At 37.8% G+C, this 26639-nt stretch overlaps 1 protein-coding gene across 1 annotated transcript; it reads left to right on the top strand.

Annotated features, from left to right (window-relative positions):
* The first annotated feature begins 527 nt into the window (after window positions 1–527).
* On the top strand, window positions 528–26314 carry LOC105389110 (nose resistant to fluoxetine protein 6). The gene is made up of 12 exons (XM_048624898.1): window positions 528–1179; window positions 13148–13317; window positions 14882–15075; window positions 17874–18156; window positions 18581–18744; window positions 20460–20628; window positions 20960–21153; window positions 21667–21792; window positions 22119–22324; window positions 22711–22853; window positions 23539–23650; window positions 25891–26314. The coding sequence occupies exons 1-12, from the start codon at window positions 543–545 to the stop codon at window positions 25980–25982; spliced, it is 2490 nt and encodes an 829-aa protein (XP_048480855.1). The 5' UTR covers window positions 528–542; the 3' UTR covers window positions 25983–26314.
* Window positions 26315–26639: the final 325 nt, after the last annotated feature.

The following is a 26639-nucleotide window of genomic DNA, read 5'->3' as shown; positions in this document are numbered from 1 at the left end:
GTTCATAAAAAATGCACGTCATGCCAAACCAAATGTTCTTGAGTAAATAAGAGTATGTATAAGTAAGTATTTAAATGATGATAACGTCATCATTACAGTGTACACATATGAGACAATTTAAGTATATAATAACTACTGCTATTATTGGCTTGTGAAACGAATCTAATTAACATTAATTATTATATTGTAAAGTCTGTCTCATTCTCATTACAAAAATTAAATGCAAGTACTTATCAATGATTTTTATAAATATTTTACCTACATAAAACATACCTTACGTGATAAAAAACCAAATAGGACACTTGGATTGAAACAGTGATTAGGTTCCTCAATAAAATAAAAATTATGGAAGCTGTAATAAAACTTGCTGAAACATTCTAGATCAATTCATAATTTTTAAATGCAACTCCTAAACAAAGACGTTATTTTAATATTGCAATGGACATGGAATCCTAAAAACTTGACCTGATTCGGTCTCCTACGCAAAAATCATTAACATGACTCATTCGCCATTGCATAAAAGTCACGTACAAACGAGCGAGATGCAGAAACAATCTCAGTTCAAACGTCAATACAGCGTCGATCGAATCAAAGTCTGCGTTGAATGGTCACCAAGCAAGTATGGTAGGATATTTCATTGGCCGAAGGCTCGCTCGCGACAGTTGAGCGTAACTCAGAGGCGCGCGCGCACGTCCCGCCCCGCCATGGTCTCCCCAGGGGTCATCCTCGCGCTCGCCTGCGCACTCGCCGCCGCCGCCGACGACCAAACACTCAAAGAATACAAAAACTCCATCCTCAACAGTACCAGCAATGTTGACAAACGGGTAATACAGCGGTTGAGCTCGTTGATCGAATCGAACAAAACCATAGACGTTGATAACATTGATAAGAAGCTAGTGGCTCGATTGAGGAGTTTAGTGAACGGGACGGTGGAAAGAGAAGTGTTAGCCAGGTTGAGGGGTGATAAGAACTATAACGCTTACGATGACGGGGTGCCAGAGAGTCGGGGCAAGATCGCTACGGTTGAGGAGTCACCGGCATACGCCTCTTCAGTGGTGTTGGCCAGTGACCTGTTGTCGCTGACCAGCGCGGTGGCTGGGGTCCAGGAGTCGGTGTGCCGGGAACAGGGATACCGGTTCCTGGATGGACTGCTGCTGAACAAGCGGTGGGCGTTAAGGAGTAAGTACGGTATAAGCTAGATGTAGTGTTGGTGTAAGGTACAGGGGTGGTGGTAGGTACTCTATGGTATAAATGTAATGGAGAAGTTTGAATGAAGGAAATATTTTAATAAGCATTACCTATCATCTGAATGTCTATTATAAGGAAAATGTGTACGGTCCAGGTGAAAAACTACTGCGGTGTCCTATACAAACGTTTCGGCACAAATAAGGGCAAACCATGCGAAGTTCCTAACTGAATTACGACCATGGGTATTGGTTTTGAAAATACCCTTTTAATGATGGCAAATAATGATTTTATAAGGATATTGGATTGAATATTTCATTATAAATCTAGAGCAAAATTATATACCTACCTACCTGCCTTCTATGGGTATATGTATATATTATACATATACATATTATGTAAAAGGTAAGAAGAGCTTTGTATGTGAAATACACATACAAACAATACTTATTATTTTATTAAAAGTTTGCATAAACTGGTAAGTAATTACTTTGTTAATAACTTTTAAAATTTTATAAGTAACATTAAAATTTAATTATGACACGCAAAAATGGGTCGTATTCTTGGAGACTCTATTATGAAAAAATATAACGGGCAGGTAACGTCTTTATTAGATTAAACTTGGAGCTGTAATAAGTCGTAAGTTGTTTTGGTAAATAACCAAAATGTTTTGATAAAGTTAGCGTCAAATGAAATTTATGAAATAAAAATACTTTTTTAAAGTTTATTTTTAGAGGCTTTATGTCACCAACAATTTTGAATTTTAATATTTGATAAATTTTATTTACCTAATGAAGACTTAGGTGGAATTTTACCAAACGTTAAACGTATTTGGTAGCCTGTCCAACGTTTGTCAGTTGGTACAAAATATATTAAAAAATTGAAATACGTTTAGCGTTTGGTAAAAGTGACCGATTATGTTATACTCGCATTCCACGGGGAAAGACATCTGACAGAACCCTTATTAAATTCGAATAATGGTAGTTTTTGTTTGTATCAGATGTCTTTCGCCGTGGAATGAAATATACGGATTATTATTATTGTCATTAGAACCCCAGCTGGACAACATAGTTTCTCTTCGGCCTTCTTCTCTCAGACACTGCCAGTTTGGTCTGTTTGTCTCCTCTTCAAAACCCACATAAGTACTTACCTTCTTATTTACCTACCGCTTCAGTATCCGTTTGATATTTGTCAAATGATAACAAATACATTTCCCCAGAAAAACCGCAAATCTAAGCACTCTGAGGTATAATTAATTTATCACAGAACAGTGCGATAATCTGACTAATTCTTGGCAAAAATCCATCATCTGAGTCCACATTTTTGTAATGACAACACGACTTTGAAGGCACATCTTCATATTGGTTTTCGACACAGCCAAACACCTAGTACTTCTGTCCCCAAAAGTTCGATTACTGTTTCACCATTTCACCAAAGTGTTTATTTTTGTAAGTGAACTCAAACATTGACTTTAACTTGTTTTTCAAGTTTGGTGAATGACTTCGATCCAACTTTTGTTTTATAAGGATTTATTGATGGACTAACAGGATACTGACCGGATGGTTAGCAAGTGGTTAGTAACCTTTGTCTTGGAGGTTGGTATCTTATAGTGGATTTTTTACAGGCTGTGTATGAATCTAGGTATAACGGGAGGAAAAATCGGAATTTACCGTTTAACAGAAAATGTGTTAAACTCTCAGAGAAACAAGATTTTACAAGAGATGTAAACACTATACGTATAATTAAATTTTAATATTGTAGAGTGTCAGCGCCGAGAATCGATAAGTCTGCACATGTTAAGCAAGGACATTACGTGACTAATACACACATACCTTATATTCAGAATATAAACCTCTTAGTATACACTTATGTACACAAATTTGTGTTATTATGTTATATATCAAAATGCAAGTTGTAAAGTTCAATTCCAACCCGCACTAGGCCGGCGTTGTGGACTAGGCCTAAACCCTTCCTTCATTGGAAGGAGACCCGTGCCAGCAGTGGGGACGCGATGGTTCGTGATGAAAGTTCAATTCGTAACTTTGTAGTTATACTGATTAGTTCTTCTTATAATTTCAAATTCTTTTATCAAATTGTCTAATTAAAATTGGTTGCTCCCGAGTGAATTTTATACTATACTGTCGCCTGTAATATATTCTACTTATTATGAAGATACTTATAATTACATAATTATAATGATTTAACTTGTTAGGTCCGTAAAATCAAAATTCGCATAATAATTATAAAAATAACTAGTGAGTAAACGTCTACCTCTGGGTAAGTACTTCGTCTGTATGCTAAATAGAAAAAAAAGATAAACATCCGCAATTAGTGTATTATTTCAATGACAAAATCTTGTTTGTACTAAATATTATACAGGATGTACCTGATAGTATGGAAATAAAACAGCGTGATAGAGATTTTTATTTCCAGCAATCAAAAAACTACGGTGTGGCCTAGTTTCTTCTTATTCTTAGCGAGGCGGTGTAAAACACTACTTATAGCTAATGGACATTATTGTCAGTTTTTCATTTGATATATCTATATTTTCAGGCAAATATTTACCATTTAGAGGGAAATATTCATTCATTTAGTGTTAATAAGAAGTAAACAAGCCAAAATACTTTTTCAAAATAGTAACTTATCCTTATAACCCAGCCGAGGTAAACACTGTACCCTACGTGCGTAAAAATTACGAACACATACATAAAAATAAAAACATGAATGACTAGTTCTAATTTCTTCTTCTAATATTATGCGTATGCCTATCAAAAACAAATTATTCGCTCATCTGCATGACAAGGCAAAAATCATCAGGTAGGTACTATAGGTTTACGAAATTTTGGGTCTTTACTTGAAATTATCATCATTTATTGGATTCGAATCCACGATACTAATGTTATAAACAGTGGTAAAAATTTGATATTAAGAGCTTGCAAAAGTATAAATGTACGGTAATGTATTCCTCAAAACAAGTCAACCACCAACATAACCAGTTTCAAAACAATTTTCATTGCCAGATTTTCAGCCATGTGATTTGGAAGTAAGAAAAGAAAATAAAATGTAGCATTCTATACAAATATGTAGATTGCAGAAAAAGACAATAATTTACTTGCCCTTTATAATCTTAGAATCATTATTAAAGATATTGGAATAAATAATGGCTGTTTAATATATAGATCTGCTTTTCTAAACTGTAATAATTTAAAGTTTATTTTCATCTTGGTGGTGCTTTTGGTAGCACTTGGGAAAAAAAGAGCAAATTAATTTATTAATGGTTAGAGAGAGTATTTAGCAGTCTGGGAAAGTCATAATGTAAGTGGGAGCGGTGGTAGCTCAGTCGGGTAAGCGCCCGCTTCTCACGCAAGAGATGCGGGTTCGAATCCCGGCGCTGACATGTACCAATGAGTACAATGTATATCATCGCTCTTACGGTGAAGGAAAACATCGTGAGGAAACCTGCATATCTAGATTTAGTACATCTAGATAATTATGTGAACCCACCAACCCGCAGTGGACCAGCGTGGTGGGAAATGGTCCAAGCTTAGGAAGGCAGTTGAGACCTTGGGGATATGCAAAGGTTCCACTCGAGAGAGTCAGGTGCAGGTACTTACTCCCGCACAGAGAATAGAGTAGAATAGAATAGTCATAATATAAATAGGATCACAATAAACATACATACACTAATTTTAGATGCTTAAATTGTATTTATATATGGATATACCTATACGGTTACAAGGTGACCGTGTGAACTAGACCTTCATTTAGAATAAGAATCAATTAATTTATAAATATAGCAAACAGTTATGTTTGTGTATTTAAAAAAATATTTTGATGAAAAGATGGTTTGAGAGGTGGGGTAGTACGTTCGATGTAAGTTTATTTCCGATAATATTTATAAGTTAGTAACTGTTTTGTTTTGGTGAGTGGTGCAGTGGTGCTAGACACCGAATATTTAAAAAAAAAACTTTTATCTGATACCGTGACAAAAGTACAGAGTTACTTCATGCAGATTTATTAAACAAATATTCATAAAAAATATATCATCAACTAAATCCATATAGGTACAATATACTACAGATATACATTGTAACCGTGATCATTAGTAATTTCATTGACTTGAGTCGTTCACCTTAACTTTCCGATGCGGATAAAAAATGCTTCCGTTTGATCCGGATGTGCAGCTATCCACATGACATACATGCATGTTTGTCTACATAAACAGAGTGTTGCAAAAAGGGTATAGGTACTAAGTCAAAACCAGCATGTGCAGCATGTTATATCTAAGCCCGAAACTGAAATCAGAATTTCAAAATTCGTGAAAAATAAATTAATTTTCTGCTGGTTCCATGCTGGTTTCGGCTTAGTATACCCTTTTTGCAACACCCTGTATAACACATGCCGTGTGTATCACCCAGTATCAATGAAATGCATAAGCCTACAATATATTTGTACATAAATAAGGTCGCGGGATTCGGATTTTATGTTTAGGTTTCATGAAAGGCCTATATTATACAGTGTATCATTATTGGCCAGTGATGATAACGCTCATTCATGCTTACTGACTACCATACCTCTACCATAATACATACCTCTGAATGTTCGCATTTCCAGCTTCTTCAAACCTTAAGCATTTAAAATCATACGTAGCATTCCAAGATTCCAACTCATAAAAACGAATCTTACCAAAATAAGTTAATTTAATGGCAAATTTTCCAGGTCATGAATTAGGTAAACTGGAGTCGTGGAGCTTAACTCGACTCGAGCAATACGACTCGAGATTTGGCGGTCCGAACGTAAAGCTGCCGTTTGGATCGTAAAATCCCGGAGACGGAGTACGATCGCCGTGAGTAGTGTGAGTAGTGTGAGTAGTGTGAGTAGTGTGAGTACGTCGCACTCACAGAGAGGCATTGCTCCAACGAGTTTCTGCGACAGACGGACGTGTGTAGAGGAACTACAGTACATTCATCCATTTAAAACTTTAACGGCTTTGGGTCATCATCATCATCATCATCAGCCTTCTATCGCTCACTGTCGGGTATAGGCCTCCTTATTTGTACGCCAATTCTTCCGGTCCGGTGCCGCTCTGGTCCACTGCTTCCCTGCAACCTTGCAGATGTCATCGGACCATCTAGCAGGTGGTCTGCCAACAACTCTTCGTACTTGGGTACCATATGAAATTAGTCATTTTAGCTTTATGTGTCTTAAGGTGAAATGTAGCTCAAAAACATAACTTTCATTTCAAAGCTTGTATATTATTATACCATGAAGCTTTCTTAAGAAAACTGCCACGTTTCACATCCTCTTTATGCTAATTATTTTTTTTAGAACCTACCTCCCAATACCCAGTATTACCTAGGATAAAGGAAGGTAAGGTAATTTCCGCAAGAAACGGCCGTCTTAGCGTTTATTACATTAACTTCTTACAAAACTTAGGTTTTGTGATAACTAAATCTTGGTAGGTATCTCTCTCATCAGTTAGACTTATTGACATTTCACAGGTTTCTGATATTATAAATAGGTATAGAATAGGCCCTGAAATAGAAAAATGTTTAAGTTTCACTACTGTAACTTCTGTACATCTACTATCGGCTAATAGTAGTGAATACTGCAAGTAGATCCTACAAGCCATGCAGTTCGTAGCAACCTATACCACATACATATATGTAGAGGTATATACTTTATACTAGTTGACGCGGTGATTCAGCACAATATATATACCGTGTATATAAATTAGAGAACGATACAAAATGTAGCATCATATATAAGATGCAGCATCAGAACGGTCAGATATTTATGATAAGATATCCCATTGAATAGTCTCCTTTTCATAGGTTAGAATGTCCTAGTTTTAGATTTTACCACACTAACTGTTGTAAACTTGTTCTAAACGTTACACCCTGTATGGGCCCTTATTGTACGAATATACGAGGTATAGCTACCGTACCACCACCGAACATTAGCAATGCACAATCCATACAAGTAGCTACGTTAGTTTTGACAAAAAGATGCTGCGTAAGGTTGTTCAAATGTTCATTGCTAATGTTCGGTGGTGATAACCCCAGTTCTAATGTTGTTCTAAACGTTACACCCTGTATATAGGCTCTTATTGGAGAGTTAAAAGAGGTACAGTAAGCTCTCGATTGCAATCACCAGGCACCAGGTTAGACCGGTTATACGTGATTACGAACAGGGATTTGTACAATCGATTACATAATGCTTAATGGTGTAATTATCATAGTGTGTCAGACTGTTATTATGGTTTATTGTAACAAAACTGTCTGAAACTAGACTTTTTTGAATTTGGCACATTTTAATATATTAGTTAAGAACGTTTCGATGTTTTTTAATATATATTATCAGTCTTTTATATAATTAATAATTAAGTACCTTAAAGTTTTAGTATATGAAAATTCCTTTTTTTGATTTTCATGATCAATTTCTGTTGAAAAATTCGTCGTTTCTAATATAATTTAGATTGCTACCTCTACATTTGAAGCTTCTACTTACTACAAAAGGGCGTATTACCTATTAAATTATTTATTGCATCAACGTACGGACACATCTTAGATATACAATGTAAGTATTTTATTATTAAATAAGTAACAATATTAGTATTAAACACTTAAGACACCCAGTCAAGCGCACTTTAACATGCCATAAACAAACATATTTACTACATTTATTGTGCAGATAGAGAAGCTTTGAAATTTTCTAGTTATATTATATTTTATTATCTACCATGTTAAAAAGTATGCCCTTGTATGTAAAAATGTTTCGTCTGCATTTTGACGGTTTTTTAATAGGGTTACGTTCCCAGTTTACAAAATGTTCGCCACCTGGTTAGCGGCGTATCGGTTTGGTACAGTTCACAGTTTGCTAGTTGTGCGCTCACTCTACGCAATTTGCAGCGTTATACTATTGTGTGAAAAAATTGGTTCTTTCAGAAGGCACTGCTCGCCCATATTTTTCTACCATGAAAATCAATAAACCCGTCAAAACAAAATATAAGTCTCGTTATAGTCCTCGGTTTCTATTAGTTTACTCACCACGTACAAATATGCATAGCTATTGGCTGTTGTTGCACAAAGGTTGAATTCTAGGTAAATGGTAAGATTCACCGACAATGAACTATTATGTCAATCGAGGCTGGGCTAGGGAAACATGGCACTGCAAACGTAAGCAAGGTTTCTGAGTAAATTTATCAAGACGATCATGTACCTAATTTAAAACATTTATGTCTGGAAGTTGTTGCTAAAACGTACTGGCTAAAACGCTGAGTCCCAGGTTCGATATCTGAGGCCTGCTAAAAAGGAAAGGCTACTCCCAAAATATTGAGAACATAGAACAATCAATTGGAGTAATTTACAGCAATACTCCTCTGTATATATGTATATCCCGCAACGGAGTCCATTATAACAAGGCGTGGCTCTGTAAGCCGGTCCTTACATAACAAGATAGTTCTTAGATAGAGGGTACTATTATGTTTGTGTATTAAGCTTGCTTGTGTTGGAGTCCACCAACCCGCACTAGGCCAGCTTGGTGGACTAGGCTTAAATCGCTGCCTTCATTGGAAGGTAACCCGTGCCCCAGCAGTGGGCCGGTGGTGGGTCGTGATGATGATTATAATGTAGCTTGGCATTCTTGTAGGCGAAAAAAACGGAAACACACAAAATGTTTGCCAACCGTTAACTAATTAAATAGAAAATATACTAAAAAACTAAAGTTACAAGACCAAAACTTTACCGCACTCGTACAAAATTACAATTCTAAGATCTCGATAAATAGATAATCGGTTTTTGACTAAGGTGGGATATCATATCGTATTTTTTTCTTCAATGAATTAGAAATAGGAAGTTAAATATATATTTATCTAAAATTAGCTGTTCCCGCGAGCTTCACTTCGCATTAAAAAGTTTTCCCGTGGGAATTCCGGAATAAAAAGTAGCCTATGTTCTTTCTCAGGGTCTAGACCATATGTATACTTATACCAAATTTCATTCAAATCCGTTCAGTAGTTTTGGCGTGAAAGAGTAACAGACAGACAGACACAGAGGATTTGATAACATACATTAACTTGAGGTAAAGTGCTTAACCACCTGAGCCTGCCCAGAGTCTGTTTCCTAACCGACATTCTGCGACGTGGTGAAATTGAGAGTTCAATAATCTTAGTCATAGTAATTTACCCTTATCTAGGTTGCTAGCGGCAGCCGCCAGAAAGTGCTGGAACAAATGTGAGCAATCGGAATGCTGTATAGTTTTGCAATTAATGAGCAACGAATGACTAGAAGGGACTTAATTGTGGGTATGTCTGATAGAGTTGCAGACTTAGAAATATTCGAAGTAATACACTCACGGGCAATGAAAAAGTTCCACACACAAAATTCCGATACCAAATAATCCCATTTTTATTCGAAGTTTTCATTTAAAAAAATGTACAAAATAGTATCGTTTTTAGTTGGTAATATCCTGATGCTCTGTCAAATTTACTTCAATGTAGCAGAAGGCGTTATTAAGCTGACCTTTTCCGTTTAGGAGTAATTTGGAGCTTTTCTCAGTGGACACTTTTCAGTGCCCGTGAGTATATTTTCTCAGAGTTTTATTTTGTCAAAACTCTTGCGCTGCTCTCGAGAAATTATGGTTTTTATACATTAAATCATAAATAGGTAAGTGCTACATTATGTACCTATATTTTTATACCGTTGAAGCAGTATTTATGTACTATGCAGTAAATTGTCTCTTTAGCGATGTTAAAGAAATAATTAGTCTAGATCTGCGCACGCGATCGCATCTTGCGTAATATCTACAAGTTCAATGCTAACCCTTGCTTCAACTGAATCAAATCTTAAGACTAGTGTACTAAGGTTTCATATTTAATAGTCAATTAATATTGATCTAGGAAAATTAAGTAAATATTTAGTACTAGGTGATAAGGAAGAGATAGTTTGATTTGAAGACAACGATCAATATTGCTCTTGAAGTGGTACTAAGGTACTAATTGTGCAGGAAAATAATATATTTGACAATGAGGTTTTACCTTTACAGAACCTAATCTGACTCATTCAATCAATGATACCATCCAATGATTAATTAGCCCTGGTTAACAGATACGTATTCCGTCTTATATTTTTCGGAATACACACCATGTACTATGAATCGCTGCTAAATTTAAATTCAGGTATGTTAACAGCTGTAGAATATTTAACTGTATGCATAAGTACTTAATGCTTTAATTTCTTCCGTGTCTGTGTCTCTAATTAGGAGCAGGCACTTAAGTGGATCAAATGTATTTAGATGACGAGTATTCTTTACCATTCCAGCCTTATTATCTACTTACTTGGTAGTTCATCATCATCATCATCATCAGCCTATAGCAGTCCACTGCTGGACGTAGGCCTCTCCCAAAGCACGCCACTGGATGCGATCTTTACCTTTCCGCATTCAATCATAACCAGCAGCCACCTTTCGCAAGTCGTCACCCCAAAACTAGGAAGTTAGTAAAGATTAATTTCCGTTGAATCTTGTCAGTTTTTTTTACCGTTTTAGTTCTTCCGTCGCGTCGGTAGCATCAAAGACTTTCCAGTAGAGTTGAGTTGCTTCGCCTAGTATGCTTCATCCAGGTAACTCTACATTCTTACCAGCACTAGAATCGGAAAGGCCAGTGTCATTGCCCAGTCAAGCGTTCTCGAACATTCTACGTCACCTCGAAGGACCATATCGTGTGTGGCACGCATTTAGAATACGTTAAAACAAATGCATATAAAACCATAGCTAAGGTCAGTAGCGATCTTATTAACAACAATAAGTTTGGTAGTTACTTGATACTACACTATTTATTTGCTTTTCACGCATTTTAAAAGAACATACCTAATTATTTTGTAAATTACGATTTCTCTAACCTGCATTTGGTCACATTGCATTCTGCAACATTGCGTATTGGGCGGCCATATTTCGCAGTACCAAGAATTCATGATAACTTTCTCCGAACTCCGCCCTTGTTGGCAAGTTGGCAGCACACGGTATCAATGGAACACCTTCACCTGTACCCATCCGACCCAGGAGATTGATCGGAACGACTCACAAATATCAATTAACCTACTCGCTTACATAATTTGGGTCAATACCAGAGGGCGCTCTGGGAATGCTATCTACGAACTAACTTAACAAGTCTTATAACCCTTATTTGGCGCTCGATCGTGGAAGGCCTCTAAGGCTTTGTGTTAGAGGCGATTTTCTGAGGCCCAAAGACTGCTGTTTAGGCATTCGCGACAGCGTCAAGGTCGATATAGTATGGGAACTGACTACTGATGTGCTGAGTTAAGTACTTATGTTGATAACTGAATCGCGGGAATTCACAAGTTCTGTTGGATATCAAGTCTCTCAAAAAATTAATTTACAGTCATCCATCATATTTTTATCTCGGCCCTCGGGATAGGCAAAGATATATGCTCTGACGTTTGCTTTTTCACTGGTTTTTAACTGGACACTTTGCAGGACTCGGGCTGCCTCTAACACTGGGGAGTAGGTATTTTCCATAATTTCCACAGTTGGAGATATCACACAAGCACAATATAATTTTACATTACCCATCTATGACCAAATATAAAATTAATTAGATGGATCCCTGGATCCTCGGCGAAGCAGTCAGGTTCACCAACCGTTACAGCATCCAGAGTAATCCGGACATTGTCGGTTTTTAACACCGGTCCAAAAATACGAATTTTATGTCATATGGATATGCGGTTTTTGACTTCGGCTCCGTCTTTAATTAAGATGCTGGCAAAGTATACGTAACGTTCATTGAATATTTCTGAAAGCCTTCAGAGTGATAGATTGTTTTGTGCGACCAAATTGACCATCATTACATCATCATAGTCAGCCTTTGTCATCCCACAGTACTTAGTGCATTACCTGTATTAACTATAAAAGTGACTATTATATTATTACGTGTAATCACAGCATCAGGTAAAAATTCCAACCTCCTTAGTGATGTAAATTTATACGAACTTAAACAAAGACCATTTACGACGGGACAAAGAAAAATGGGGAAATGAATTAAGTATTCCAAACTCATAAAATTAATGCATAATGCTCAGCAAGGAACAGACTGTATCTATACAGGCTACAATGTTATAGAGTAAACTATTCAATATTTACTATTTAATGTTATAGCCTCTATATTTTAATAATCGCATACAAGTAGATGGGTACAATATGAAGGTGTTAATTAAAGTTTTTTTTTAAATATCACAAATTTAACTCAACATATTTTAACTTTTTATGATGAAATCTCACTCCATTAACGATCGCGACGTTACGTATAATATTCACTTCTCTCTACATTGTTTGATTGTAATAATTTAAAGCAGGAGCGATGTCTTGCGGAAAACATTTAGTCCTTGGATCTTGCATGTTGGGAATATTAATGGTCGCTAACAGATGCTCCTCAAAAGGTCTTTTTTTTACTTCACCTAAGCAAGGCAAGACTTGATAATTTGATCGTCTAAATTCAGAGACATTCTCGGCACACTGAGAATAGCTCACGTGTTATTTTTAACAGAAAACAATGTTAGATTTACTAACGAATAGTTTCTACTCAAAGCACTAGGGATGACTTCGATACCATAACAAAGTTATTTTGTACCTTTAGAATAAATACTTGAAGAACCTTTGACTAACTAGCAGGTTCGTTCACACAAAATTCCACTTTGAATAAAATAAAGAGTACCACCTTCCCATTCGCTATACATATATCCTTATCCACACAACTTCACGTCTAGTACAGCTTTAAATTTACGATAACGTTTTACGTTTCTTCTGTCATTTCTGCATACTTTATCTGTCAAAAGTTTCACCGTAATCACCGTTAGAGGCGCCACTTTGTATGCGATCGAACGTAAACTATAAAACATACACTAGACGTACTTTAATATTTCTCACCACATTCTCTCCTCTCTTCCAGTGTTCGATGCGTCGGCCAAGTCTCCGCAGGGTCTTCTCTTCGGGTCTTCCTTCCACCTGGGCAACTTCGACGAGTGCGTGACCATCGACGACCCCAGCGACGAGGGACTCGGGGTGGAGGGGCAGTACTGCCTCGCCACCATCAAGTGGCCGCAAGCTGAGAATAAGAAGGTAACGGTAACTTCTTTGCAAAGATAGGTAGAGGATAGGTAGTGCGAGAGAGAAATCTGAGAAGAGAAGCTAAGTTTATCAAAGAATCTTCAAGTGACGTACATATATATCACATGTGCGTCTAAATAATTACCTATGTATGTGATTAGTATTATTTATCTTCTTTTTTTATCTACTTCAATAAAAAGTAGTTTATGACGTATACGAGTGTAAGTACCTACATACTTGTTGTCATTCGTAATTACTTCAAAAGAGTAAGAAAACGTAAAAGTTTGAAGATCACAAAAACTCTCAAGAGGTTGACGTTCATCGGTGGTGATCAAATAAATAATTTATATACAATTTATGTAGGTGGGTGGGTACTTAAGTTGAGTTTGGTAGACTTGCAAATATTTAGACAGAACTTGGATTTCAGAAACAAGTACCCACTCACATTATTCACTACGTCAATGATCTCTTGTAACTTGACACTTCCAGTTTGACTTCGAATTTTTGATCTTACACCAAAGGACATTACATTTTTGCTTACACAGTTTAAAGTTTTTGCAACACCCTTTATATTGCACCCTGTAAGTACCAAAATAATATTCAAAGTAGTAGATTTAAAAATTAATGCGATCTGTTATCCGATAAAGCATAACTTGTAAAAAAATCAAGTCTCTCAACTCAACCGTAAAAAGTTGTGAGAGCCACGTAATGCCAAGTCGCTTTATTTATTCAGTCTCTATTTAACGGTTATCCTAGATTTTATAATAAGAAAATTAAACTCAGACAAGAATACGTTGTTTTGCCGTTCATTATAATTATAGCTAACTTGCTAAGTTTTTAATGATGAGGTCGCATATTTATATCGTTTTAACAGTGTAAAGTTGTAATTACTGGTTCGCGTCATTGTATATTCATAATCTTCTTTTATCTGCTTGACTTCAAACGAACAAAGTCACTGAATAACCGATACTGCACTGTAATTAGCTGTGAGCTCCTCTAGTGTGCAGATGACGCCTCGGGGGGTTACTCTATACTGACGAAAAACAAACGAATGAGACGAGATATAATATTGACTCGCACAGCAGCGCTCCAGAACTTCGCTTTTCGTCATAATAATATACAGTGACCCCCTGCTTCCGGGACTCGGGGCCGTGGAATCGAATCCCTCAGGGGGCAGGAATTCATGTGAGTTTTTGTAATCCGTTTGGTGCGATACGTACGATACCGATGGGAGGACGCTTACCTTTAAGGGCTCCCACACATAACGTCCAAAAACACGTCCACAAACCTAACAAGTAGTAGTACAAGATGTACTACTAACTTTTATTTTCAATTAATATTTTTTATTGTATAGCATGAGACGAAAGATACTAATCCCAACGACACAGGGAATCCTGCTTTAGGGGTTAGGGATAATAACACACTGTTTCAACGTTTTGGCTATCAATAAAGATATTTGTATTTGTACGTCCCTTCCAACTGGCATGTTCCATAGGAGAGATCATAATAACGTCGCGCGTGTTGCGAGCTCGCAGTTTGTGTAGGTATGGGCTCTAATATCCATCCTGTCCCTCAGGTCCGCACCGGCCGCGGGGGCTCCCTACGCTGGGCGGTGTGCGTGCCGAGCGCCTGCTCAGCCCGCGCCGTGGCCCGCTTCGTGTCTGACGTGCTGGCGTACACCGTGGGCAACACCACCACCGTGGTGGTTGGCGAGAGCGACTGCTACTCGAGGAGGCCGCTGAGTGTGACTACACTTGATGTCGGCTATTTGTAAGTTTATGATAACAGATACGTTTGTGCACACACGGGCAATTAAAAAGTTCCAGTGGCAATAGCACCATATACTAATTACTCCTAAACGGAAAAGTGTTTCGAACGCCTGCTCCGCGCGCGCCGTGGCCCGCTTCGTGTCCGACGTGCTGGCGTACACCGTGGGCAACACTACCACCGTGGTGGTTGGCGAGAGCGACTGCTACTCGAGGAGGCCGCTGAGCGTGACTACACTTGATGTCGCTTACTTGTAAGTTGGATAGTTTTAGAGCCGTGTGTAACGCAAAGGAAAATGATGTGTGTAGTCTGCAGCCGCTACACGGGTTCGATACCTACGTCGATAAACTTATTTAATGCACGTTTCACCAACCACAGTTTATCGGTTATCTACATCGATAACGAACCCGTGTAGGGGCAGCTGCTTTGGTATATCTTCTGTCATTTCTTTTATTCGGGTCTAAAAAGACGGACTGCAGTTGCAATCCAACTGCAATTTGCAGTTGGATTGCAGTTGAAATGCAGTCCGTCTGTCTAGACCTGACAAGAGGCTCGATCGTGTCGTTTATACGAACAAAAATGCTATCAGTTCTGAGTACCACTACTGAGGACATAATAGGTAACCTTCCAATTCCAGATACCTCCTACAACTACCTACTTACTTTGATAAGTTAATCATTCATCCCAATCCAATGAACATTAAAATCTAATAATGGCGAATGACTAATTGAAAGTTCCCGAAACTTGGAAATAATATTGAATGAAATTGATAAATTGGGTATTTACTCGGAAGAGGACGAGTGGTTCGAGACGGGAGCTCTACAGGGTGGAACATTATGAACTTGAGACTGGTGCTCTACAGGGTGGTACATTATGAGCTTCTCAAGAGCAGCTACCATACTGCTAGCCATACGTTAGCAGTCTACAAACCTATAGCAGCATTGTTTATCTTGACGACCCCTTCGGGGATTACCATCGCGAGCGTAACAATAATGTATGCTGATATTCTGTCAAAACTGACATAATTTGTATGGATCTGAAAGGTGTTTGACTGCTAAGCGTAGCCTCTATGCTTTGTAAAAAATGCCATGAAAATATTATGACAGATGTCAAATTCATACATTTTATTGGTCATTTGTTGGTTTTCAAGGAAACATTAACTTTTTACAACAGACTTGCATTTTATAAAAAAAAATACTGGCGGATAAATAGATAAATATAAATGAGTTTTTTTCTATAAAATTACATCCTGTATAAAGTGGACATTGCGAGTTTGCTAGCGAGTTTTAGTTTCATCCAATTTGTATTAGAGGGCATAGAATTTAGTGGTGAAAGGGTACTTGAGTCAGTTACCGAAAAGTTACAAACTCATTTATTATGTGATGGGTCTAGCGGCTAATTTAATTTACGCACGTTGAGATTCACTTGTATGTATGTATATTCACATAATGCTTTTCATACAAAATATCACAAAGGTGCCTAAGTACTTATTTATTTTTTGACGATGGAGAGTTTTTTAAGCTTTAAAGAATATTGTGCTATGTCTCCATGAATCATTGACTGGTTTGGTTAAGACATGGGCAATAATATTCATAAAACATGTAAAAAAACAAAACGAAATTCAACGAAGCAGTTTGGGAGCTACCACAGACAGATAAAGACACGTTAAACTTATAACACCTCTCTTTTTTTGCCGAAGATTAAAAGGTGGTGCGGGGTTTTCGGGTTATGTATTTTCCTTTCCAAGTTTCCAGAAACGATAATTAGCTTCATTGTCCCAATCAAATGTGCAGATGTCACAGATACAAGAAATGAAAACTATGTTAAAATAAAATACAGACAAACTGAGAACCGGTAAATTTTTTCGAAGTCGGTTAATTTGCTCTTTTTATCAGCATGTAATAAATTGCCCAGCCGGTGTGAAAAATACGGGTATGCTATTTTTACTAAGCAGTGAAAGATTCGGTCCGACCTTCAATCATTTTCTTACTTTTCAATAAGCCATTATCTCTTTATTAGGCCTCGCAATCGAAGTGCCTACGAAACGACAAGTTATGACAGATTATGATAGATCGACTATACAGGCCGATTCTTTTCTTCTCCGGCCTTTATTGCCAAGATCGAATGGCAAATATAGCATCAATTTATTATTTTCATTAAAAAATCACACAATATTAAAGAAAAATGAGAAAATCTAACTTTTGAGAACATAATTCTTTGATGGGACGTTACGTTACACTGGACTTTTTTATTCTGTATTTTTATTTTCCAATCTGTAATGTAGATATAGGTTCACATGTAAAAAGTAATTATAGGTATAGATATGTAGTATGTTCTGTTGATAATACCTAAATAGCAATAACATTAGCACATCTAACTAAATCCTAATCTCACTGATGTTATGGATCCACTAATCGTAACTATTTAGTATCATGAACATGACCTAGGTTTATGGTTAGTACTTGCGCGTAGTTAGATAAATTGTCTAGAATAAAGTATTATCCGACCTTCAACCATGTTACAAGCAAAATAATATATACCTACCTGTAATTATGACAAAGTATTATGTTGTTGTAATTAAGTCAGTAAAATTATTTTTCTGACAGGCAGTCTACCTACCTACCACTTGATAGATCATTCTTCATTGCACACAAACACAGAAATTACAACAGTAAATGCACAACATAGACGGTACAATCGGCGGCCTTATTACTAAGAGTAATTTCTTCCAGACCACCTCAAAAAAGAAAAAGATTATTACAATGCGCGAGTCTTCACACAATTGCGCTTTCTATTTCCAGATCACTAATCCTCCTGTTCGCGTCAATTCTCCTACTGAGCACTACATACGAAGCATTCTCCCTCTACCTCGGTCTCGGCAAGCACAGCGTCACTAGAGACCTGATCGTCTCCTTCTCCATCATCAACAACATGAAGAAGATACTGTCCACGAAGCAGAACAACAGCCTCGGGTTGGACTGCATCGCCGGGATCAAGACACTGGCCATGATCTTTATAGTGGCTGGACATGCGTGCTTGTTTATTGCGACTGGACCCGTCATGGACGCTGAGGCTTGGGATCGGGTAAGATCATTGTTTTATTCTGGTCGTACACGTATCATCACGATTATTTCCTTCAGCAACTGACAGTTAATTACAATTCATCCATCCTATTTTGGAGGAGCTGCCGCCTATTGCACTGGGTCATTTTGTATATCTCGACTTCATTATCTATTATACACTCGCGAGCAATGAAAAAGTTCCAGTGACGTTACCACCAAATTACTCCTAAACGGAGATGGCTAGCTATGACGCCGTCTGCAATACTGAAGTACAACACATCATATTATTACCAACTATAAAAACATAATAATGTGTTCAAATTCTCAGTTAAACGTTTTAAAAAATTTGAGACGTTTCTTTTCTGATAACTGAACTTTTTTATTGCTCGCGTGTGTATTATTATTTTATGATAATTAAAGTCATAATTCTATTCCACGCTATCCAGCTGGTCCGGCATCCCGCCAATGCGTTTATGCTGAACAACGCTCTCCTGGTGGACACGTTCCTGATGCTGAGCGCCTTCCTGTTCTGCCGGCTGCTGCTGATCGAGCTGGACAAGCGTCGGGGGCGGCTCAACATCCTGCCCATACTCGTCTTCAGATATATCCGGTAATAGTCTCAGCTGTTGTGCGTAGGGAAGCGCGAGCTAAAAGGTGCCATACTCGTCTTCAGATATATCCGGTAATGGTCTAACCTCTTGTGCGTTGAGATGCGCGTGATAAAAAGGCATTACTATAGTCGTCTTCAGATATATCCGGTAATAGTCGCACCTCATGTGCGTAGGGAAGTGCGAGATAAAAAAAATATACCTACACTCGTCTTCAGTTATAACCGTAGATCTTATTTAAAATAAACTATGATTGTAGTCCACTATAATTAGTATTTGGATTTCTAATCAATATACTTACTTAAGTTAGTTCTCTTCTTCGAAAGCTTAAAGTTACTCGCCACACTTAGGTGCTGATATTTACTAAACTATCGACTGCCCACATCGTACAACGAAGTCAGTAATTTGCAATAGTTTCAATAACAAGTATTTCACTGAAAGTTGCACATAGCTGGAATCATTAATGATTCCGCAAATTCCACAGACTTAGATATGCTTAGATTCCGTGAGTCTTATTCCTTGTATAGAAACGAAGCGGTTCATTAGATTTAATACAAAATGACTTACCGATAAAAGGAACCTTTCCATTAACTCGTCACGCTAAAAATAATCTGCATTTTTAGATTTCAGTCATTAACAGGCATCGGAAAAGTGCGATTGCGGACAAGGAGATTCTATTAAAATAAACTTATTTTAGTGTCTTTTGACCTCAACTCCCAGAACCACAAAGTAAATGCACTTGCGGTGTCTAGGCAAATCTGACTCTGTGGCAAATTCCGATCAATAGCCACCTGCCTGAATAAGCAACCTTAGAAATAATGACTAACTTCTGTATAATTTGATTTCCGATACCTCACTTTGCCAACTATGTACAAATTATAGGTATTAAGGTTTCAAAGTAAATGTTATTATTCATTTGCTTCGCTATATTTACATCCTGAAAAACCGCAAATACACTATACGACATAATACATGTATTGTATATGTAAGCACTCAGCGTTAATTGAGTGAACATCAAACCGATATAAACTTCACACGAATTGCGTCTGAATTTCAATATTTACGTCCAATATGAAAGGTCTTATTTAATGTTTACTGAACAAAATTCTCTATCGGTATTTAAAATGTGTAATTGATATCAAATGTTTTACGACCGAGTGGTTCTCAATAAGCTTATGAGTTAAAGCACCTATTACTTGAAGAATTATTGGAGTGAATAAATAACTGAGCTAATAAATAGAAAGTGAATTATTTTTGTTCCCTGGAATTTCGTGTGTACCTGTACCTACACAATAGTACATGAATATTCATACACAAGAGTAACATTCCAGGAACGTAATAATATGATTTTAATAATGAGGAAGCAAAGTGTGCCTAATACAGATGTGTTGTTGAATTTTGTGTTGCTGACAGTAATTTGATTCTGGCTTGTAAGTTTTTACAGATGCAACAAAGAGTTCCCACGAAAAAAATCATAAACTGAAGTTCGAACCTAGTCCTAGCCTTATATCCTATTCATCACAACCCATCACGTCCCCACTGTTCGGCCACAGGTCTCTTTCTAATGAAAGTAGGATTTTAGGTCTAGTCCACCACGCTGGTCTAGTGCGGATTGGTGGACTATACCATAATACTAAACTTTTATTGAGGGCATCCCCAAGTCAACAACGTATTCTTTGTACATCCAACGGTAGCTAATAAGTTTTCTATTCCCCAGGGTGACTCCCGCCTACATGGTGGTGATCCTATTCTACATGACGTGGCTGCCGAAGCTCGGCGAAGGCCCGCTGTGGGAGGACCGCATGTCGCTGGAGCAGCAGCGATGCATGAAGTCCTGGTGGGCGAACATCCTGTATGTCAACAACTACGTCAATACTGACCAGTTGGTAAGATCTACCGGTTTTTTTGGTTAGGGAATAAGGGTCGCGTTTGCTAAAGCTTTGTGCCTGTTAAAATAAATAATCGGCGCTTCGAAAATGAGCACCGATTTGCTTACAAACCTTTATAAGTTCTGTAAATGCGGGGATTGGAGTTGTTAGTTGTATACAATACATGGACTTTTTAATCTTAACAATACCTTTCAATAAAATATTACACCTGATAGAAACAAGATAAAAATAAAAATAAAAGTTCTGAAATAAAAATAATTTATATTTTGCACATAAAAAACCATTTGGATACCCATAGAAAAATACATAATGATTTTATTTCCCGCAGTGCATGTTCCAATCCTGGTACCTCTCAGTGGACACCCAGCTCTTCTTCCTGGCGCCCGTGTTCATCTACTCTCTCTGGCACTGGCGGCGGCTCGGGCCACTGCTGCTGGGGGTTGGCACCTTCTTCTCATTGATGGTGCCCGCTGCCATCACGTATCGGGATAAGCTGGACCCTACGCTGCTGTTTTATGCCAAGTATGTTGTTATAGTGTGGCCATTGCCGCTTTGCACTCCTTGAATCGCGGCGACTTCCGGGGCGAGACAGAGATAGAGACGTGACAGAGCGCAGCCGCAGTAGCCGTCCTTGGAGCAGCTTGGCAACATCTGACAGTCAATGCCACTTACCCGATAAATCTCTCAGCTCAAGCTTGCTTGTGTTGGAGTCCACCAACCCTCAGTAGGCTCCGTGGTGGACTATGCTTAAAACCCTTCCTTATTTGGATGGAGACCCGTAATGGGTTGTGATGATGATGATGTTGTTGAAGATGATTTTTTGTTGCTATTTTGACATGTAAGACTGGTGGTTGAACCCTGACTGATAGGAACGGTGTACTTAGTTTGTTAGGTGTATGTGAGTTGAGTATGCCTGTCTGTAGCTACATATTTTATGTTGCTCGGTAACGGCTTGTTCAGATAGACACCAGATTTGAATGCGCATTGGGGTACCTTAGGACAGCAACAATAATTTAAAATTATATTTATTTCTAGAGAGTTCTCCGACATCGTCCTGAACCCTTACTTCAAGGACGCGTACATCAAGACGCACATGAAGATGACCCCATACTTCATGGGACTCATCACCGCTTACGTTCTTCATCGAATACAATCAGAAAAGTAAGTGAAGCTTTATTTATGATTTGTGTTTTGCATCCCGGAATAGGGAGCATTTGTTTTAAGACGACTGAGATCCAGTCCATTCAATACAAGACTATTTTTAATAAGTATTTTATATCTGCTATAAGTGACTTTTACTTGCGCGTTATTAATTATAGTTCTTAATATTAAATTAGTTTAGACTCACGATAGTCACAAGCAATCAAAAAGTATTCCATCTGCCATTGACGTTCCATATAAATGTCAGTAGAACTTTTTCATTGCCCGTGAGTGTATTATACACACCTATGCAATAATAAATCTCACAACAATCTTCTCACCCCCAGCTACCAATTTTCCAAGACCTTGAAAGCGTTCGCGTGGACCACCAGCCTGATCCTGGGCACAGTGACCACCTTCTCAGTCTCCGTGTTCTACCAGCCCTGGTACCAGCCGAGCACGGTGGAGGCGGCGGCCTACATCTCTCTGCACAAGCTGGCCTGGGGCATCGCTAATGGGTGGCTGATCATCGCCTGTGCTACTGGGAATGGAGGTGAGGAGATTCTTTCGCCATTGAGAAGACTGGCGACTGAGCCTTTGTGAAATTGTACCACCATATACTCATAATAATCATGAAATAAAAAAATATATGCAATATATAAAGGGAAAATACTACGTCAGGTTATACTTTCAAAATGTGTCAAAATTCTGAAACAATAACCTCGTGTGCAACACGTCGTGAAAACGGGGGCAGGCTTCTAGCGATAAGGCCACTAGCTTATTCCGCGATAGTAGAGCGGTCTGCAAAACAATAACATGCTCCCTAAATAGCAATGTCACTCCAAGTGGGGTCAGGTTTCTGTGCAGGTCACTGTACATTAATATTTTTGTTATGTTACTTTAATTCAGCGTACAATTAAATTATTTTCCATTTCCCAGGTATATTCGGCAAGCTACTGACATACAAGTTCTGGGTTCCTCTGTCGAGACTGACGTACTGCGCGTATCTCGTGAACGGGATCGTAGAGTTGTACTACGTGGGGCAGCTGAGGCACCCGCTTCATATCACCTTCTTTACTGTGGTGAGTGTGAGAGGAAAACCTCTTCTTCTTAGGGTCAATTTATACTGGGGCAGAGTCGAAGCGTCAAATTCTTCACAACTAAAGCAAAGCCGCACGAATGGTTGTTTGCGATGGTCACGCGTAGACGCGCGAATCGCGAAGAATGCGCGCGACTTTTTAAAATCTCAGTAGCAATGTGTGCGTTATGCTGTGGAGTTAATGTTGTATTTGTGATGTTCAGTATTGAATAGACGCTTCGATGCGCTTCGACTCTGTACTAGTATAAATTGACCCTTAGATTGCTATTTATTTCTTCAAGTGGATGGCCAGCTGCACTCATGTGGAATGTGTTTCTTTCTGCTCACTATGTTTTGTTGTTATTCTTAATTATAAGTACTAGGTATTACTCCGGGATAAAAAGGCTGTAGCAGTCATGTCTATGTTCTTGGCAATATAATGGCTGAAATCGATTCAGATGTCTTTTAGTTTATTCTTTACAAATACCTATATGTCTACATAATAAAATTAGTAAAACATTAAATTTAATAAACTTGATATTTCAAAAATAACTGTTTCATAACATTTACTGATAGTGAGCTCACAACAACGTAAACAAACAACCTATCCTACTTTTACTTAAGTACGTAGGTATAATATTTTTGCTGAATCATGTTTTTCATATTATTAATTGGTTTTCTTGTTTCAGGCCGCCAACGCCACGGCGCACATCACGCTGACCTTCTTCCTTGCCTTACTGCTGTGTCTCACGTTCGAGTCACCCATACACGGAATCGAAAAGATTCTACTTCGGATTTTTGGTAAGATTGAAAGCATTTTACGTAAATACGGGCGCGCGCCTCAAGAGATAATAAAATAGTTGAATATAATATCTACTTACCTCTATATATTGGCCCAGAAATATGAATTTGAATAACTTGCACGTAAAAATCATGTCGCAAACTATCATGCTATAAAAAGTCGCACGAACTTACGTGGTACGCACAGGCTCTATATTGATAGTGTCAACACTTCCTCGTATTTGGGGTAAACCATAGGGCCCCCCAGCAGTGGCGGATTTACCCATAGGCCAAAAAGGCCAGTGCCTAGGGCGGCAGATTTAGAGGGGCGGCAAATTTAACATTTTTTATTTTACAGATTTTTTAAATATAAATTTACGTGTACACAATCTACATATAAATAAACGCACTGTCATATAATCAGTATGTACCTATATTCTTTGAATTTAGTGGCAACTGTGGCTGCTGAATCAGGCTCAGAAGGGCTAGTACGGGGCGCATTTAAGTCGTGACAAAAGTTCTACGTCGTCGCGCTCGCTCTTGAGGCTGCGCGATGTGAGTGAGCGCGATGCATAACTTATGTCACGTCTTAAACTAGCCAAGATTGACGCTTTTTCATGCTGCTTCAGGATTATTTTTTTGACACAACGCTGGCTTAAATAAATGAGTGAAATCGGGAAAGGCAAAACCCGGAATAGAGTGAATTTGAGACGATGGTCAGCCAGAAAAGAAGCATGTAATAGTTAAAGAGATTCTTGGCATGCATATTCTTTGAAATCACTCAAATATGATATTACTAAAAAGCCTGTAACGCTACATGTAGCGGCGGGAATACCTACTTTCGAATTTGGAGAAACTGGAAACGGCTGTAATGGTAGTTATATGTGGATAATGTGGAATTTTGTCATATGTACTAAGTACATCAGTGATATTTTTGGACCAAACAGTCACTTGAGTCTACCAAGAATTCAGAGTTTCAAGCTTAATATTTCGCAAACTAGTCACTGAATAAAAAAATGGTTTGAGAAGACCTTTGATATTTTTGAAAGACCTGTACAATACCTTACACCAACGAAAAAAATCATCCCCATTTTACATGTATGGAAGGTAACTTTTTTTTTTCATTAATTTATTTTACCAGTTTGTTGATGCCGTACATTTGTACGAGGTGGATCAAAAGAAGTCATCCTATCTTGATAGGCTCTAATTTTTTTCTAAATGAAAAACTTCGATTCTGTTTTTTTATTAACTACCTATGTTTATTTGAACATTTAAAATTTTATTGGTAAAGTCTAGAAGATGATATTGGCCAAATGGGCGCCGTCACAATTGATTGCCCTATGGGCTCCTTTTATGGCATTTCTCATCAATTCAGCGAGACCTTCGGGCGAGAGATTCTCGCACTCGTGTCGTATGTTGTCCTTAAGGGCTTCCAGAGACACGGGCTTATTCACATTAACACGGGTCTTGAAAAAACACCCACAAAAACTATCTGAAACGGTTAAATCGGGCGATATTGCGGGGAAAAATGACATATAAAACGAAAAAAAGGCGACCCGAAAACTGAATATACAAAATTATTTGGCGTTCTTGGGAAGTGTGGCTTCCATGGCTTGTCAACATGTATTCTGCATTTGTCTAGTCCACCAATATCAAAACAAATTTGAAATTGGCGGCCATTTGTACAAATGAGAGCAATTTCCAATAGGGTGATTACTTTTGGCCCACCTTGTATATCTTTGCGAAATGTCAGCTTTGATATTTTTACCCGTTTCTGAGAAAAAGACAGCCGGACAACAAAGTGATCCATATAAGGGTTTTTTTTTTCCTTTTGAGGTAAGGAACCTTAAATAAGATTTCATGAAACATTTGAAGTTGGTGACAGATAGACATAGAAATATCCACATTATTAAGTTCACAATCATACTAATAACGAGATTAAACTAACAAATTGAATTTCAGAAGTCAGTAGGGGCGGCAAAAATTGAATGGCCTACGGGCGGCAAATTTGTAAATCCGCCACTGCCCCCCAGTCCGCCAATTGAATGACGTACCAACTGTAACTTATATTATACGTCCGGCGCACCCTAGGATCCCATGGTAGTCAGCTACCACTGATCTGACTCACTATCAGGTTAATCCTCACACCACGCCGACAACCCCGCTGTTCAGCTCTACTGTTTGTAACCGACACACTATGAATACCATGAATTACCTATGTTTTTTTTAATATTCAATTTATTTATTGTATTCTATTCTAGCTCGACCAGTGCTGAGTGACAACGCAAGAAAAACTGAAGAGTCGGAGTCTTCACCAAGCTCTAGTCAGACGAAATTAGAATCTACTTCATAGCGATAACGTGGAATAGAGACTAAATTTCTGTGAAATGAATGTATATAAATAGTTCAGTATCTTTGACGTTGATTAAAGGAACAGTTTAAAGTCTTGTAGTTGGTAAAATGTACATAAAATCGAATTAGGAACTAGAATAGTGCGTGAAAGAGTGTAAATGTGTTACATAGTTGTAAATATTATTGTGTATTTTGTACTTTTTTAAGACTGTGTATTCTTATTAAGTTGTTATAGCTTTACATTTTTGTAGTGGTAGTAGGTTGATAATTAATAAGTGCTTTAAAATAATAAATTTTAAAATCTCTTATTGTACAAATATATTTTCATTGCTATGTTAAAGTTTCATTACTTCACCCAAGAGCGTTTGTCTCCCCCAGGCTGTACACAGGACTTTTAATCAATGTTAAAAATATTACGATATTACTTCTTAATAACTATTGAAAAAAACTCATTTTATTTATTGACACTACACTTTATTTGCACCATGCACTAATTATGGAGGATACACCCGAGTCCGCGTTGTTCTATGGCACCATGAACAAAAAATATAAAACAAACTCTTGATTTTTTTTACTTTAAGTTTCTTATTCTGTGGTTATTAAATAATAGAGATATCTAACGAAAATGGTTCCAAATAACTTCCCGATGGTAATATTG

The sequence above is a fragment of the Plutella xylostella genome, chromosome 13, assembly GCF_932276165.1.
Source record: "Plutella xylostella chromosome 13, ilPluXylo3.1, whole genome shotgun sequence".
In the NCBI taxonomy this organism is placed as follows: domain Eukaryota; kingdom Metazoa; phylum Arthropoda; class Insecta; order Lepidoptera; family Plutellidae; genus Plutella; species Plutella xylostella.
Note: the sequence above shows the minus strand (reverse complement) of the source record. Positions and strands in the feature narration are given on the sequence as shown.